The 16,201-nt window shown below is 59.2% G+C and overlaps 1 protein-coding gene across 2 annotated transcripts; it reads right to left on the reverse strand.

Moving 5' to 3' along the window:
• Positions 1 to 2,929: 2,929 nt before the first annotated feature.
• DNAJB5 (DnaJ heat shock protein family (Hsp40) member B5) lies at positions 2,930 to 12,463 on the reverse strand. 2 transcript variants are annotated; one of them, XM_063295913.1, is made up of 4 exons: positions 12,410 to 12,463; positions 9,730 to 9,974; positions 7,117 to 7,718; positions 2,930 to 4,827 (listed from the first exon to the last, which is right to left on the reverse strand). In XM_063295913.1, the coding sequence occupies exons 2-4, from the start codon at positions 9,938 to 9,940 to the stop codon at positions 4,594 to 4,596; spliced, it is 1,047 nt and encodes a 348-aa protein (XP_063151983.1). In that variant the 5' UTR covers positions 9,941 to 9,974; positions 12,410 to 12,463; the 3' UTR covers positions 2,930 to 4,593. The 2 variants fall into 2 exon arrangements, with proteins under 2 accessions (XP_063151983.1, XP_063151982.1); XM_063295912.1 differs by lacking the exon at positions 12,410 to 12,463 and adding an exon at positions 12,173 to 12,299.
• Between the last annotated feature and the right edge of the window lie 3,738 nt (positions 12,464 to 16,201).

Below are 16,201 nucleotides of genomic sequence, written 5' to 3' on the forward strand. Positions count from 1 at the left end.
CCTACCTACCTCACAGGGTTGTGGTTGTGAAAATAAGTTGTCTTGGGCTCCTGGAAGGCAGGCAGGAAATACATCTCAGCCAAACAGAGGCCTGGCCAGACTAGTGAGACAACCGTCAGCATTCCCCTCGGGCATCCCTCAGCAAACTTACTCCCGAGGACCCCAGGCTCCCTAACTGCCCACCTACTGGAGTCTCGGTTCCACCTTCCTTCCCAAACACCTGCCATAGGCCCCTGAGATGAAGTGGACCTTAGCGGTCATCCAGGTCAACCCTCTGCTCAGGGCAGGAGCTGCTACAGCATCTCTGGGCCATGCCCCCAGCCTCTGTTCGAAGACCTCCAGCACCACACTGTGTGGCAGCCTGCATGGCACAAAGCTCCTCCTGAGGCCTAGCCGGCCCTTTTAACCAACCGGCTCTCCTCCTGCCCTCTGGGGCAATAGAGAAGCCCACCCCTCCTCTGTGCAACAGCCCTCCCACACCTCCCCTCAGCCGTCCTTTCTGCAGCCTAAACATGCCCATCTCTTCTAACCATTCCTCATACAGCCTGGTCTCCAGAACCTTCAGCCCTAACCTTGGTAGCCCTCCTGTCAGCTTGCTCCAGATGGTCACTGTCCTTGAGCTGGACATAATGAGCTGGGCAGACTGGCAGAGCATAGCAGAGCGGAACTGTTACTTCCTCTGATTTGACCTCTCTGATCCTGTTAATGTACCCCAAGATAGCATTGGCCTCTTTAGCAGCCCCGTCTCACTGCTGGCTGCTGTTTAATGAAGGATCAACAGGGACACCCAGATCCCTGTCTTGAGGAAATCAACACATCTGCATCGCTGCATCCAGCCTGAAGATGCTCGTCTACCTGGAAGAAGGAACCTAAGGGGCAGACACAGGGGCCTGCTCCCTTCAGGACGACCCAGGCCAGCCGTGCTGGGAAGGCTGTCTGGTCCTTGCAGCAGGCAGAGCCATGAGGGTGGCCCAAGAGGTCCCACTGGCAGAGCTTTTCACTCCAGAAGGTTGCCTGTTCTTCTCAGGCAAAGACCACCCTTGGGGCACTAAAGACAGGGCTCACCCCCCCACATGAACGCGGCTTCTCTAACAAGATTCATGAAATGCTAGCAATGTGCGTTCCAAGGGATTTCCAGGTCTAGTCCAACAACACAGGAGTCGAGCAGCCCAGCTGGAGAGAGGGCCACCCAATCCATGGGCAACCCTCGGAGTGGGAGGGAAGCCCCCACGGTTCCCAGCAGACTGTTCTATTTATGTTGACCATCAGGAAAACTCTCACGCAGCCTAGGCCTCTTGGCTTTAATCTCAGCCCACCGGTGCTTGCCCTGCCTCTGTTTCTTCAGCATCAAGCCCTCTTGCACATCTGCCTTCCCTTTGTCACGCCAAGAGTGCTCAGCTGTTAGGACTGGATTTCCAGACCCCCGATCAACCATGGCTCTTCCATGAACTCTTTCCAGGTTCTATCCTTTCTAACATGCAGCGCCTGGAGCTGGACACAGGACACCCACCCAGGTCTAACCAGCACAAAGCAGAATTATGGGAGTAGAATCCCCCACAGCCTGGATCCGGTATTTCTGTTGGCCCTTTTAGCCGCTGCCTCACCCTGCTTGCTCACGCTCAGCTGGGGATCTGCTAGTCATCCTCCCTGCAGTACCACCAAGCTGTCCTCCCAGTCCTGTCTCTGATTTTTCCTCCCCAAGAGCTGTTAAAATCATCCTACTAGATTTGGCTCAATGATTGAACCCATTGGGGTCATTCTGAATCATGAATTTTGTCCTCTAAGGTATTTTCCAGTTCCACTAACGTGACCCACTCTCTCCCATTCCAGTGAACTGCCTGGGCCAAGAACGGAGCCCTGGGGGACCCCACGTGCCCCTGTCCTCCGGGACCCTGCAGAGCACTGTACAAGCCCCAGCGGGTCCTGCGGTTCAACCAGCTGCAATTCTGCCGGCCTGCGCTCGGCCTGCGCTCGTCCACCGGGCCCGCTCGCGAGACCTGGCAAAGGCTTGATTGAGAGGCCATTAGCAGTCGCACAAGCAAGGGGAGCTAAAGCCAACCGAGGGGCAGAGCAGCTGCCCTATAAGGAGAAGACTGGGATGCTTAGCCAGGCATGCAGGGCAGGGAGGGTGGGGGATGACACAGCAGCAGCAGCAGACAATCGGGAAAGAGTTCTTCCTCCTCTCCCTGCGTCATCCGTTAGAACTGGGAGAGGTTTTCTCACCCAGCGGAAAGCGAAGGCAGGTGGTGGGATGCGCTGCCAGAAGGGCCCCTTTTGGAACCAAAGGCAAGAAGGGGATTTGGAGCTCGCACCGTCTTGCCAGGCCCACCCACCACTCCTAAGTCAGTTTGCACAGGGCGGCCACCTGATCCCAAGAAACACAGGGCTGCTTTCAGAAGTCAACGCGAGATGCTCTGCAAGGGCCCCCTCCCCACATTGCCTTTGAACCCAAACTCCAGCACAGCCCTGATGGGAGCCTGGAGGAGGCCCTCACCCTCCAGTCCAGGGTGGGGAGCTGCACAGAAGGGTGGGCAGGTGCAGGGTCTTGCGGGGGTGCTCAGTCCTTCAGAAAAGAAGCCCCTTCCTCCCTCCCTGACTGGGCACTCGCATGAGAACTTGGGACTCGGTGGACAAGACACAGCAACTCGGGCAGGGGACCGGGGAAGGCGGCACGTCTGCCAGCACCAAGGCTCTTTTGGAACAGGGGCCTCACAATCGGCTTCTCAGTCTGGGCAGCCGGGGGCCCGCGGCCGTCTCTCAAAGGGCCCCGGCCAGCCCTTGTTTCTGGGCTGCTAGCCGCCCCCCTCGCAAGACCGCCAGGGCCCTGATCCCCCTCAGGGCTCTTCCACCGTGGTTCCTGCAGACATGCTGGCCTCACTACAGACGGGGGGGCCACCCTGGGGCTTAACAAACAGATGGCACAACCACCTACTTTTAAAATACTTTATTTTTAAATATTAATACAGGACATTACAAAAGGAGAAATTCCAAAAAAACACTATAAAACCACCTGGGGTCTCCCTGAAATGGAGGAACCCCAGCAAGGCATGGCCCACCCTGCCCGTGTCCTCTTGGCCCACAGGGTCCGCAGCCTACTTTTTTTGCATTGGGGAAAAAACACACATCAGAGGGTGCAAAAAGTAGGCATTGTCTGAACCGTTCCAACGGTTGGCAAGTTCCACGTCGCATCACAGTTCTGTCTTCTCCCAAAACATTGCACATTCAAAGGAGGGAAGCGTTCAGTTCTGTACAGCTATACAGGAAGTGGCTCTGCACGGCCTTTGGAGCCTCTGTCCGGCCACGGGTCAAGCCCAGCTCGCCTCCCCTCAGCTCCGCAGCCCACTGAAAGGAGGGGGGTCACCTGGGGGCCTTGGCCACTACGGACTGAAAGGATCCCCAAGGGAGCACCTCCGTTTTAAGTGAGAGAAAGTGTTTTAATTCAAAACAAAAAGGATGGAAAGTCCACAATCCCACAGAAGAGTCTTGACACAAGGTTTTAATTCGGAAGGGGCGGGGAGGGGCGAAGATGAGAAGACCCTCTCTTGCAAAGCAGCTTTGGGCCCCCGCCCCTCCAGGCCCAGCAACCTTGCCAGCACTGGCCTAAAGCAAAACGTAACTGTCAAGAGTAAGAAACATTTCTTTAAAAATCTCCCCCAAAACGTTAAAAAAGGCAGCCCAAACACCCGGCAGCACCCAAGCAGATCCGCCCCTCCGCCCACCCAGGCTCGCCGTTCTGCTCCCCCAGGAAACACACAGGTGCCGCCCCATCAATCTGCCAGAAGCGGCCTGAGCACCTCCTTCCAGCCCCTGGCCCAATCCTCAGCGGCCCTGCAGCTCACACACCCCCTCGCCTTCTGCAGGGAGACCCCCCGGCCCTTTCCAAGGAATTAAGATGGGAACCCAACACAGACAGGAAGAGGCTAGTCCTTATGATGTTTCTATTAGAATAAAAAGAGGGTCCTTCCGTCCAAAGCGCCCCTGCTGCATCTCAAAGGGGGCCGCGGCTTGCTGGAGGGGGCCGACCCGGCCCAGCGTCACAGGGTCTGCGTGTGCAGAAACGGAAGGTGGACAGAGGTGGGCCTTCTCCGTGCCAAGCACGGGAAGGGGGTCCAGTTCTGGCCGGGATCTGCCTCTGCCATTAGGACGGGGTTGGCTTTGTGACCCCCACCGGCTGCTCTGGGTGAAGCAATCCAGAAAGAGCAGGCAGGAAACAGGGGAGAAGCCGGATTCTATTTACAGGGCTCTGGTGTTCCTTGGGGAAATACGGACAGTCACTCCCCATCCGGACCCTGGAGGAGAAGAAAGCCCCCTGGGAGCGGACTGGGCACCCCAAGGCTCACGCAAAGCAGGGACACCAGATCCAAAGGGAACCTCTAGAAGGGAGCCAAGCTGCCGGAGGATGGGGCGGGGGTGCTTGGTCAGGCCAGTGGGGGTCTCTTGCAACAGGAGGACATGGTTTGCAGCAAGAGGCAGGCGGGCCCCGGGGCGACACCCAGGCCAGGCGCAATGCGGCTCGGGCGTGGCGTGAGTATTGCTGCTCGGAGGGCAAGCTGGCTGGCAGGCAGGCAGGCAGGTGAGGCCAGCCCAGCAGCTCTAGGAACAGGGCAGGTGTTGCTTGAGGATCTGACGGGTCTGGGGAGCTATTCTGTCAGGAAAGCGGACTTTGAACTCCACGATCAAGTCCCCGCGCTGGGAGGGCACCTTGGGGAAAGGCAGGCCCTCCCCGCGCAGCCGCTTCACGGTGCCTGGCTTGATGATGTCGCTGCAGGGCAGGGGGATCACGCGCCCGTCCACCGTGGGGATGTTGACGGTGCAGCCGCACAAGGCCTGCAAGAGAGGAGGAGAGGAGAGGCCCAGTGTGAGAGAGGCGGAGGCGGGAACAGCCAGCAAAGACGCTCAAGGTCATCATGCCACGACGCTGTGCCCGTGGGAAGCGGGAGACCCAGACCAGAACGTCTGCAGGGCATCTCGGGGGCACAACCCTCAGCCCTCTCAGAGACCGACATGCCCTGACAAGACAGCTCGAGGATGAGCCTCGATAGCCTCCCCCAGCCCCAGGCCGTGGGTGACCCAGCCAAAATTAGGGGATGCGCCCCCCCGTGGCCTTCGCAGCCCAGCAGGGCCAGGTGGCGGGCAGCCCGCAGCCTCTGAGGCTGGCAGTGCAGAAGCCTGAGAGAGGCCCCACCCCCTGCTCCGGCCTGGGCCAACCTCCAGCAGCTAGAGCTTCTGAGTGCTGCTGCCTGCCAACTTCCACAAGGTTCAGCAGGGCCCGACCAGAAGTGGGCTATTTTTGCCCATGGCTGACCCCGTCAGCTGCCAAAAGGCGATCACAGCTGTGACCCACGTGGGGAAGGCAGAGCGGCCCTGGGAGGGCAAGGGCTGTAGCCCAGCTGGTGCCCCTCTGACGAAAGCGAGAGACCTGCCTCAGCCACCTTCTGGGCACCCCGAGGCCTCTGGCAGAAGCAAAGCCCGCACAACAGTAAACCCAACACAGGCCGCCCCCCAGTGTCCCCACAGCCTCCCAGGCGGCCATTTCTCCACAAAGTGCCCGAGGCTCAGTCTGCTGCCAGAAAGACCAGGGTCCCTTTCCTGCCTCCCACCATTCCCCCTGCCCCCTCCCCTCACCCACCAGCAGCAGTTCCAGTCCCAGCATCTGGGAGAGGCAGGATATCTCCCCCCTCCCCAGAGGAGCATTCCCGCCCAGCTGCCCAGCGGGGAGCGTCCAGCCAACCCTGCCCACTCCCAAGCCCCACTCTCCCTCCCGGACCACCCTCCCCCCAGCAGCTCCTGCCAACATAGTGGCCTCAATAAGCCACCATACAGGGAGCTGGAACAGCCAGAGGCAGCAGCTGGCACAGCTGTCTCCCCGCCCCCTCCATCCCATGCTTGTCAGAGCCAGATAAACGTGCCGTGCGGTCCAACAGAAGACCTGAAAGTGCACGTGGAAAAACAGGGCGTGCCACATCTGCTCAAAAAGGAGCCAAAAGCTTGTTAATCTTCCGTAACGCCCGTCTCCCCCGCTGGCTGGCTCCCCTTCCCTAGTCAGAAAGGGCCGGGGGACTCCCAGAGCAGCCGAGGCATTCGGGAGCCGAGAGCGGCTCAGGGGAAGAGCGGCTGCGCCTTCGGGGAGGGCTGGGGGGCAGAAGGCTCTGAGGAGATACGGAGGACATGGGCCAGTACCCAGCTGGAGGGCTGCTGTGCTCCGCAAGGGACCACGCTCTTGTTGAATTAATCAAGTTGATTCAGGGGCTCCATGGAGAAGCGGCCCATGCGTATACCCTCCCCTAAAAATTAAAACCCCACCTCCATTCTCAAGAAACACCGTTTGGAGGGTGCTCCCCACTGAACCGTGACCAGGGGGCAGGAACAGAAGCACCCAGACACAAAAGCTGAAAAACGCCCAGCTGGAGCCGTTGAGGGAATGCAGGACGTTGAGCTCCGAGAACAGGGCATAAGGGAAAGGGGGACAAGCAGCAAAGCGTGGAAAGGGGAGGATGTCCCAGTGGTTAGGCCAGCTTGGCAACCTTTCCTCCTGGGGAAAGAAGATTAAGCTGTCTTTTCTTCAGACAAGTGCCACTTTGGGGGAAAGGATGGTCCAAGCAACTCCGTGGGTTCCCTGTTTACTGAAGCCTTGGAGTGTCTTTAGACCAAGAGAAGAAAGGCGGTTATGGGCCTTCGTGCTGGCACTGGCTCTTGGCCGCCTCTGTTCATCTTGTCTAAAGCCACCTGAGAAGGCAAGAGGAAGACAGGCACGCGCCTCCCAAAACGTAACCCAGACCTGCCTTGGCTGTGTGGGGGAACTGGCCGCCTCAGGTTCCCCTGCTTGTCTGATGAAGAACCCAGCGTGCTGCCTTGCACGGCTCCCTTCCGGCAACGCAAACTCCTCCCATGCCAACTCTGCTCCTTCAGGTGCTCTTTCCCCTGTTTTACGCAGGACAGCCCACACTGGCCAGCCTGGGCTAGAAGGAACTAAGCCAAGGGCCAACAAAAGCCAACATGGACAGCAGCTGTCCCCAGCGCCAGCCCTCCAGGATGTTGCACAGACACCATCAACTTAGTATCAGCCCCCAATGTCCAACAGAGCCATCCCCACCCAGCCTGGAACCAAGGACCCACCTCTTTAAGGCTGATCATGGCTGTGTAGATGATGTTCGTCCCATCGCGGCGGAAATGAGTGTGTGGCTTGTCCTTCAGAATGAAGACGATGTCAGCCGGGATGTTGTCTGGGGTGGCGTCGCCTTCCTTGGGGAAGGTGATCTTCGTTCCTTCCTTCCACCCTCGCTTGATGACGATGTTTAGGATCTTGTCCTCTGTCCGCACCGTTCGCCCGTCCGGGTTCAGCCGCCGGCGGGTGATCTTCATCCGCTTGGTAGCACCGTGGTAGATCTCTTCCAGAGAAACCTTGAGCTCGTGGACCACGGGCGGATCCTGCACCTTCCGGCGCATGTGGATGGGCTCCGGGTGCCGCCGATGCACACCGTTGATGCCGTTGAAGCCAAAGCGGCTGAAAGCGCTGAATGGGTCGTCGCTGTCGTCATCGACATCCATGTCCTCGTGGTCAAAGCCATTGAAGACCCTGGATCGGCCACTGCTGAAGAAGACATCGAAGGGGTTGGAGCCCCCAAAGAAGGAGGCGAAGGTGGCATGAGGGTCACCATGGAAGGTGTAGTGGAAGGTGCTTCCAGACGGGCCAGAGGGACCCCCACCAGTTTTGAGTCCTAAAAGAGAACCAAAGGAAAGAACTGTCAGCGCAGGCAGCCCAGGCCAGAGAATCCCCAGCCCTCGCCCACCCATCCAGGGTCAGAAGCAGAGGCCCAACCACAACCCCATCCTCACAATCCAGCTCTGCTCCAGCCTTCCATGGGCTCCACACAAAACCCACTGTGGCCCTTGGCCAGGAAGTTGCATGGGCCCCTGGAAGAAGAGCAGGAAGAGGAGGACTGCACAAAGTCTTGGGACAGCTGCACATCTAATAAAAAAGGAATAGGCACCTCTGCAGCACCCCAGGATGAGCTCTCCCGTCAGTTTTGCAACACGGGGGTCAAGATTAAACAGCATGGGCACCCCACCCCACTGGCCGCCTCTGACAGGGGGCTGATCACGAGGGTCTAAGCGCTCTGGCCAGCCAGACTCTGAGGAAGCCTTCTGCAAGGACCAAGCCACCAGTCTGGTCCACATTAACTGAAGAGGACGCTCCCTCTGCAGAAGGCGATGCCCTCCACAAGCAAAGAATGGTAGGCTTTGCATCACAATCTCTGCTCAATTACAAAAGAACCAGAGAGAAGCAAGTCCAGAGATCTCCTCGCTCTAATTTTGCATGGATGCAAGGAAGGAGTTTTTCCAATATTTAACACATTCCTGTTGTTTTTCAATTAGTTACACATACTCAGAGATGTTGTGCTTTTGACAGCATCAGGAAGAAGGCTCTGAGGCATCTGCCTAAAGGTTCATCCAGGGGGACTCTCACCCCTGCAAGACACACTGATCCAAATCATCCATGAAAAGGACTCTGCCCAATCTAACCCCTCCAGGGGAGAAAGGTGCTAAGGGGCTCCCTCACCCTCCCCAGGATCCTGAGGACCCTCACTCTGCTTCCCAGGAACAGCCACGAAGCAATCAGGTCTTGTCAGTCAAGACTGCTCCAACATAATTAGAAGGCCCACTCAGCGCCGAGAGCAAAGGGCTTTTATTTTTAGACCCTGCTGGAAGCCAGAGGCCCCCCAAACTTCCCCAAGGAATAGGCCAACTCCACTTGCCCCCCTGCCCAGGCCTTTGGCTCTCCCCACACTACAGTAGCCCTCCAGAGCCGCCTGCTTTCCAGAAGGTCAGGAGGTGGAGCAGAAGGGGAGGCGAGGCACTGGCAGGAAAGGTCCTACAGGAGGGAGCTGGGCAGCTGCCTCGGTGCCCCCCCTGCTCCCCCCCAATGCCCTCAGCTGCTTCTGTCCTCTTCCCTGCTCCCTTCCTCACCCTTTAAAACCTGCATGGTGGATGCAAAATGCACACAAAGCAGATAGGCACAATTTAGCTCAAACAGGGGCCTTTCATTCTAGGCAAGGACATCAGTTTCCAGGTCCGGCAAAATTGTCTGCCCCAAAGTCTTGACCCCGGGGCTTCTGTCCAGCAAGTGAAGCCCAGGACTACTTCGGCCACCAAGCCCCTGTTTATTTATTTAATTTATGTCTTTTCATGGGCTCTGAGTTATTCCCAGCTCCTCTGTAGCAACAACAGAGCAGGCTGCCAAGGCTGCCACCCTTTCTCCCTTGCTGCCAAATGGCCTGGGAAGGCTTCTACAGGAAGGAGCGATTACTAAAATTGGGAAAGGCTCTTCAGGTCCATACACACACACACGCACACGCAGACACATCCCAAGAGCAGCAGCAGCAGCAGCAGCAGCAGCAGGGACTGGAAAGGAAGCAGGAGGCACAGGCCACCCTCCCTCCTGCACAGGGAAGGGCCTTTTTTTGAGGCATCGCCCTGCAAACCCTTCTGCTCCGCAGAGCCGAGAAGGAGCCCGCCCTCGGCATTTACCCCGCTCAGAGGACCCCGGGCAGAGGGGAGCCTGGATCTGCCCCTGCCCTCGAGACACCCCAAGGGGCCCTCCCCCGCCTTTGCCCAACAGCGAATCGGTAGGGGGGTGGGGCAGCAGCCCCGGCTGGCTCTGTGGCCTCGGCCAGGAGGAAGCCCTGGGTCCACAGAAGCCTCGCTCCCCAAGCAGCAGGGCTGGCTCACCCTCCTCCCCGTACTGGTCGTAGACCGCCCGCTTCTTGGGGTCACTCAGCACGTCGTAGGCCTCGGCTATTTCCTTGAACTTGTCCTCCGCGTGCGGATCCTTGTTCTTGTCCGGGTGATACTTGAGGGCCATTTTGCGGTAGGCTCTCTTGACCTCATCCTCGTTGGCCCCTGACTGGATCCCCAGGGCCTTGTAGTAGTCCTTCCCCATGGCCGAGGCGGTCCCAGCAGCGGACTCCTTGTTCCTGCAGAGGGAGGGAGGCAGAGATCAAGACCAGAGAAGGACTCGCAGCCCCCTCCTCGGCGGCCTTGGGGCGACCGCCCAGAGGAACCAGCGGAGCTGTTATTTGAAGGACGCCACGTGACCCGCAACCGGAGAGCCGGCGCCTGCCCACAAAGGGGTGTGAAGGGAAAGCAGAGGGGACCCTCCGAGCCCCAGCCCTCACCACTCCCAGCCTCGCGGGCATGGGAAGCCAGCGAGCCCAGGAGGGCGCGTCTCCCCGACAGACCGCAGCAGCAGCAGCAGATTGCCTTAAAAGAACTCTTCCTCGAGCGAGCAAGCAAGCAGCCCAAGAGTTCACACAGGGACACGTTCCCAGCATGTACCGGCAGGGAGACGGCAGAGGATGGAGCTGTTAGACGGAGACATCTTGTGATGGTGGCAGGCTATTTTTAAAGAGCTCCCTAGCCCAACAGAACCAAATGCAAGCCCGCCATCACAGGGAAGCACCGCCAGCGGCTGGCACAAGGAGGCGAGGGAAGACCATGCCAGATGGGGGTGAGCGGCCCGTGGCCCTCTCCCCATGCCAGCCGAGACCGCTCGGAGTTGGGGCTCCCCTCTAGGTGCTGTGGAGGCTCCAACCCAGCTCTGGAGACAGCCCAGTCACACAGATCCACACACCCAGCTCAAGGGTGCCACCAGATCTCCCCACCCTCTCCCCGTGGCATCAAAGTACAGAAAAAGGCACAGAGAGGTGTGCTGAATTCACTGTTTTGCTGAACTTCAGAAATTTGGAGGGCCAGGGAAGCCCCCCCCCTCCCCCCGCTCCTGGCTGTTCTCTCCACTAGCCCACAGGGATGCCCTGAGACAGACCTTCCAATCCTGCTTTTGTGACTTCATTGCAGGACCCATCTTCCCCAAGCAAGAACATGCACAGTTGCTTGCCCTACTTTGCACTCCAACCTCAGGCTGGGGGTGATGGGTGCTGCAGTCCAGCACATGCGGACAGTGCCAACTTGGGGAACCCTGGCATAAGGAAGGCAGCCAAGCAATTCTCTGCAGGTATCACAGTCCCATCAAGCCACGCTGGCCCCCACTTCTGGGCCAGGTCCGGCAACTGCCAATAATGGGGTGTCACTGCTCCACAACTGAGCCCAGCAACCAGCACAGCCTCCTGGGTTGGAGGGGGACACTGTCCTTACAATCCTTACAGACACATGCCACTCCCCATATGCCACCTCTGCTCTGGGGAAGCAGAGAGTGACGCCAAAGATCAAGCGTTGCTGACACAGAAAGCAAGAATTCCCAAACTTAATTGGTGAGATCAGAAGCTGGAAATAGGCTTCGGGCAGGTGGGGCAGCGCAAAGAGTCCACACGAACACACACACACACACACAAACACATACAGGGGAGGGAGGGAGGGAGGGAAATTTCAGCTCCGAACGGAGGCAGGACAGTTCCAACGCACAGGGTACAACGCAGAGGCACTGGGTGACCCACCCGGGCACCTGGCTGTAATCGCCCGGCGCCCTGGGAGGCGGCGGACCCTCGCCCTGATCGGAGCCCCAAGGGGGGGGACTCCAAGGAGCTCGGAAGCAGCCCCCGACCAAGCAAAAGCGGAGCGTCTCTCCCTGCGTGGGGGCTGCCTGACGTCAAATGGCAGGGAAGGCTGCCAAGCCTCGTAGGTCGCCCCGTAGCACCCCCGCCCCAGATTGTGATAAAACACGACACGGCGCGGGGATGATTGACCCGCCACCCACTTCAGCCAAACCGCCCAGCAGAACGGGCCCGGCCCGGGCCCGGGGGGGCACCCCACTAAAGCAGGGGGGCAGATGCCCCCCAGGCGCACCTCACTCTCCCACCCTTGCCCCAGACCCCTGGGCGGGCGTGCAACCGCGCGGCCACGAAAGGCAACCGGAAAAGAGGGGCTGCCGGGCGCTCCCTGCCCTCCCCGACCCTTCGGGAAAGGCACCCGACCCCCCCCCCCCGCACTTCTTCCGAGCCGGGGCCCGGGAGGTCAGGGGTCCGGCCACGACCCGCTCCGCAGGCGAAGCAGGGGGCGCCGGCTCCGTCCCAGCAGACCCGGGGGCAGCGGCTTTCCGGGACCCGCGGGACGCTCGGCGCCCCGGCCCCCCACCGCGGCGGGGCTCGGAAGGAGCCGCTGGGCAGCGGGCGGGCTGGCCGGAGAAGCGGGGCTGCGGGTCCCGCGGCGCCGGACCTACCTCTCCAGGCGGCTCCAGAAGAGCAGGACGGCGGGCATCGCGCGGAGCGGCGGAGCGGCAGCGGCGCGCGGGGCTGGGCGAGGAATGCCAGCAGCGGCGCCGCGGATCCGCCGCCCCCGCAGCGCCGCCCGCCGCGCCGCCCCTCCAGCACCTGCCGCGGCCGAGGCGGAGGCGGCGCCGGCCCGCCCAGCCCAGCCCAGCCCAGCCCAGCCCGGCCCGGCCCGGCCCGCCACTCACCGCCTTCGCCGCGCTGCGCTCTCGCCCTCGCCGCCGCCGCCACCCGCTCGGCCGAGCCGGGGCAACTGGCGGACCGGGAACCCGCCCTCGCCTAGCAACGGCCCACCGCACCGCCCCCCGCGCGCTATTGGCTTCAGGCGCCGCCCGTCTCCACCGGAGCCCAGTCCCTTTGGAGAACGGGGGGAAGAGGGGAGGGCTGAGTGGGGCACGCCCCCCCGCCCGCCTCGCCCCCCCGCCTAAGACGGGCCGCGCTCCTCGGCTCCCATTGGCCTCGCCGCCGCCAGTCACCCCCATTCTCCGCTGGCATTGGTTTCTAGGAGACGGGGGCGAGCCGTTCAGCCCTTCCCCCGCCGCCCCCGGCCTGCGCGCTCCTCCGATTGGCTGCCGGCGCGCCGCGTGCCTTCCGAAGGAAAGCCCGCGGGAGCCTTCTGGAAGCCCCGTGACGTCACAAAGAAGGCCAGGGTGTTCCGCCCACTCGCTGGGCTGGCCTTTAAGCCACGTGGAAGGGACGCGCTCAGCCCGCCTGGACCGGTCGCTGCGCCTCTCGCCTCCCGCCTGGGGTGGGGTGGGTTCACGCAACGCGGGAGCTCTGGTGGCCTGACTGCGGTTTCTCCTTCGTTCACGCATCAAGCTTGGCCGAGCCAAAGCGCCTAAAGTATCAGTGCCAGCCCAAGCCTCTCGGCGTCGCGGCGGGTCTAACAAGCCACGATTCGTCCAATCCAAGTTCCCCGGTCCCCTGAACCATAAGCGCGGAGGAAGATTCCGCGCAAGGTGAACCTCTTTAGGGACGCCCCGATTCCCGCTCCGTCTTCCCGCGGGGCAGGCGGCCCGGTGCCCCGCCGCAGCCCCCGGGCCGGGTCTCGGCGCGGTCCGAAAGGTCCGGCGGGTCCGGGCTGCTTGGCCCTTTTGCTTGCCCTTCCTGGCCGTTCGGCCTTTTCCTTCGACCAGAGGCGTTCGTGCACCCGCGGACCGGCCCTGCAGCTGAGGCAGCCCTCGGCCAGCACGGAGCCACCCGCTGCTCCGTCCCTCTTTCTGGGTTCATGCGGCAGCTAGTGAGCCGGAAGTCGGAAGAGTCTTGTGGCCTCGTAAAGGCTCCCCAGTTTTATTGTATGACAGTATAAGCAGATCGGCCGGCCTGCTGGCCTTTCCGAAGGTTCTGAAACGTGGCTTTGCCCGGGCACCGGGGTCCGAGGTCCGGCGGTGGCGTAGATCCCGTGCCAGGGTTGGTCAGGTTCTAATGAATGGGTTGTACTCCGCCGCTGATTATGTTTCATGCTTTTTAATCTGTTTTTTTTTACTGATGGTTTTTAACATGGTTTTTTATATATGTTGCTTTCATTCATAGTTTGTCCATTGTTTTCAGTGCTGTTTTTAAACGGGTGAGCCACCCAGAGCCACATGTGGGAGATGGGCAGCTGTGTAAATTGAATGAATAAATAAATAAATTTCATGGGTCATGCCCACTTCATCAGACTGATGGAAATCAGTTCTGTGAGAAAGACGGGGACATGCAGTAGCCAGAAGATGGGGAAACTGACCACACACGAAAAATTTTGCACAAGGAAGACTGCTTAGCTAGTGCTGTGATTCGTTGTGTTCTGTGAACACGGCCAAAGCAGTATTAACCCTAATCCCACTTCATGTACACTTGGGTTATGTTGAGGCTGTCACGCCATCATAAATCTGTTATCTGGGTGTCTGGGTTTAAATAAATGTTTGGCACCAGTAAAAGAAAATCCCTTGCTTCACCAGCGACACTTGCTTTTCCCCATTCAAAGCGCAATGGCATTAATCGCCCTGACATTACGTGTTCCTACCCTTTATCACTGCTGTGATTAGCATGTCCTCATGACCACAGTAATCAAGTGTGAAACCACTTCCTGTTGGTTTGCAGGTAGATTCTTAGCAGAGTTTAATAGAAAGAACAGAGGATTTAAATATTTAGCCTTGTTTAAGTTACAGTTCACTCTGCTTGCTCCTGTGTAATTTTGCTGGATGGTTGCCCTGCTCAGCACAAAGTACTATCTATGTCACGTTCTCCCAAATCAACAGGAAGTCAGGAACAGATAATTGCAGCTTCCTCCACTCCAGCTGAGCATGTGATTCGGAGGACAGGCTGGATCTGACTGCTTGCCACCCATCCCATTTCAGCAGGTGCCAATCTGAAGCCTGAAACCACTACTTCATAGACGAACTATTTCTGGAGGAGATGGACAGCCCCCAAAGATCTTAAGCCCCACAGGATGTAGGGCATCCTTGAAGAGCGTCCGTCCCCAGTCAGAATGTCCCTGCTTGGACATCTCTGAGAAACTTCCAGAGGAAGGATTGATGTTTTGAAGGGACTCAGCTGTTCCATACAGGCCTCCAGAGCTTTGACTATTAGCTACAGCCACCCCTTCTCCATCAAGCTTCACCCAGAGACACCACATAAAACTAGGTTGTTCTTGACACCCACACCCCGCACCACCTCTCTTGCCCACCCTTGTCCACCTCATTCTCCCAGCTTAGAAGAGACATGAGGCTCAAGGGAGGCCATCTAACTCAGCACTGTCCTCTCAAATGGGGCACTAGCTATCCAAGATTTCAGGTAGAGATCCTTCATCTGAAGTCACCAAGGTCTGAATTGTCCCTTCCACATGTGGTGCCACTGAGATATTCTCTAGGACTGAGACCGGCCCTGAGAGATTTGGCTCTTCTGAGGCTGAACAGATGTGAAGTTGTGCAACTGCTGCAGACAATTATTTTATTTATTCAATTTTCATAGCCATTAGGGCACTTCTACACACACACAGGCTTGTAATCCTCCAAAGTGGGTCCGAACTGAGAACATGCAGGGCTCTCCATAAGCCAATCAGTACTCCCTCCGACTGTCCAGTAACCAACAGGAGAAGACCCCTCCCCACAAAAGGCCACCTCTCATCTTCTTGTCCCGTGAGATGCTGTCCTCCTCAGGCCCCTTGCTCCACACACAGAAAACCAAACGAATTGCTAGCCCCCCCCCTCTCTCTTTCTATCTCACACATACCCCATCCACCCATCCCTGGTCCCTTGTGGGGCCACCCAGGACAGCCCCGGGGACTGAGCAGCAGCCGTCTCCCCATGTGGCCTCCCAATAAGGCCCAGAGGGACCAAGCGCTGCCCCCACCCCCCACCAGCAGCCTCATGGGCTCCAAAAGGAGACCAGGCCAGCGGTGTCATACGCTGCCCCTGCCTCTCCTCTCTCTCAGCAGGGACACCCACTGGGGCACTCTGGGCCATCAACCCCAAGGGGTCACCAGCCAGCCATCAGAGTACCCACACGTTTTCCTTTTTCTAAAGACAGGAAGAGGTCCAAGCCCAACAGCATGTGTGTGTGTGTGGGGGGGGAGGCAATAGAATAAAGTGGTGTTAGGAAACAAGCCCATGGTTAGCTCCCCCCATGCAGTTACTCTGGCTTTGCTCCACCCGACTTAGGACTTGGCTCCTGATCTTGATCCAGACTGACCCCAATGGAGGGATATCGAACACTTTCCCAAGCATCAGAGAGCCTCAGGGCTCAGCCCAAGCCAAGGCCAGGCCGGACTCAGCAAGCCGCCACGGGTGGGCAAGTGGGAGAGGGGTCTCAGGCCGAGCCCGCGGGTTGGAGACAATGACTGCAGCCCTGGCTGGGGCCTCCTTGACATTCCTTCCTTCAGAGCCCCAACCCTCCTCCCTGGAGCAGCTGATGCAAAGCAGGGACCATCAGCCCTGTTTCCAGTGGCCTTCAGCTGTCCTGCAAACAGGCACTGTTTGCTTAGAGATACAGAAAAGGCA

This window comes from Candoia aspera, chromosome 2 (genome assembly GCF_035149785.1).
Source record: "Candoia aspera isolate rCanAsp1 chromosome 2, rCanAsp1.hap2, whole genome shotgun sequence".
Taxonomy (NCBI): domain Eukaryota; kingdom Metazoa; phylum Chordata; class Lepidosauria; order Squamata; family Boidae; genus Candoia; species Candoia aspera.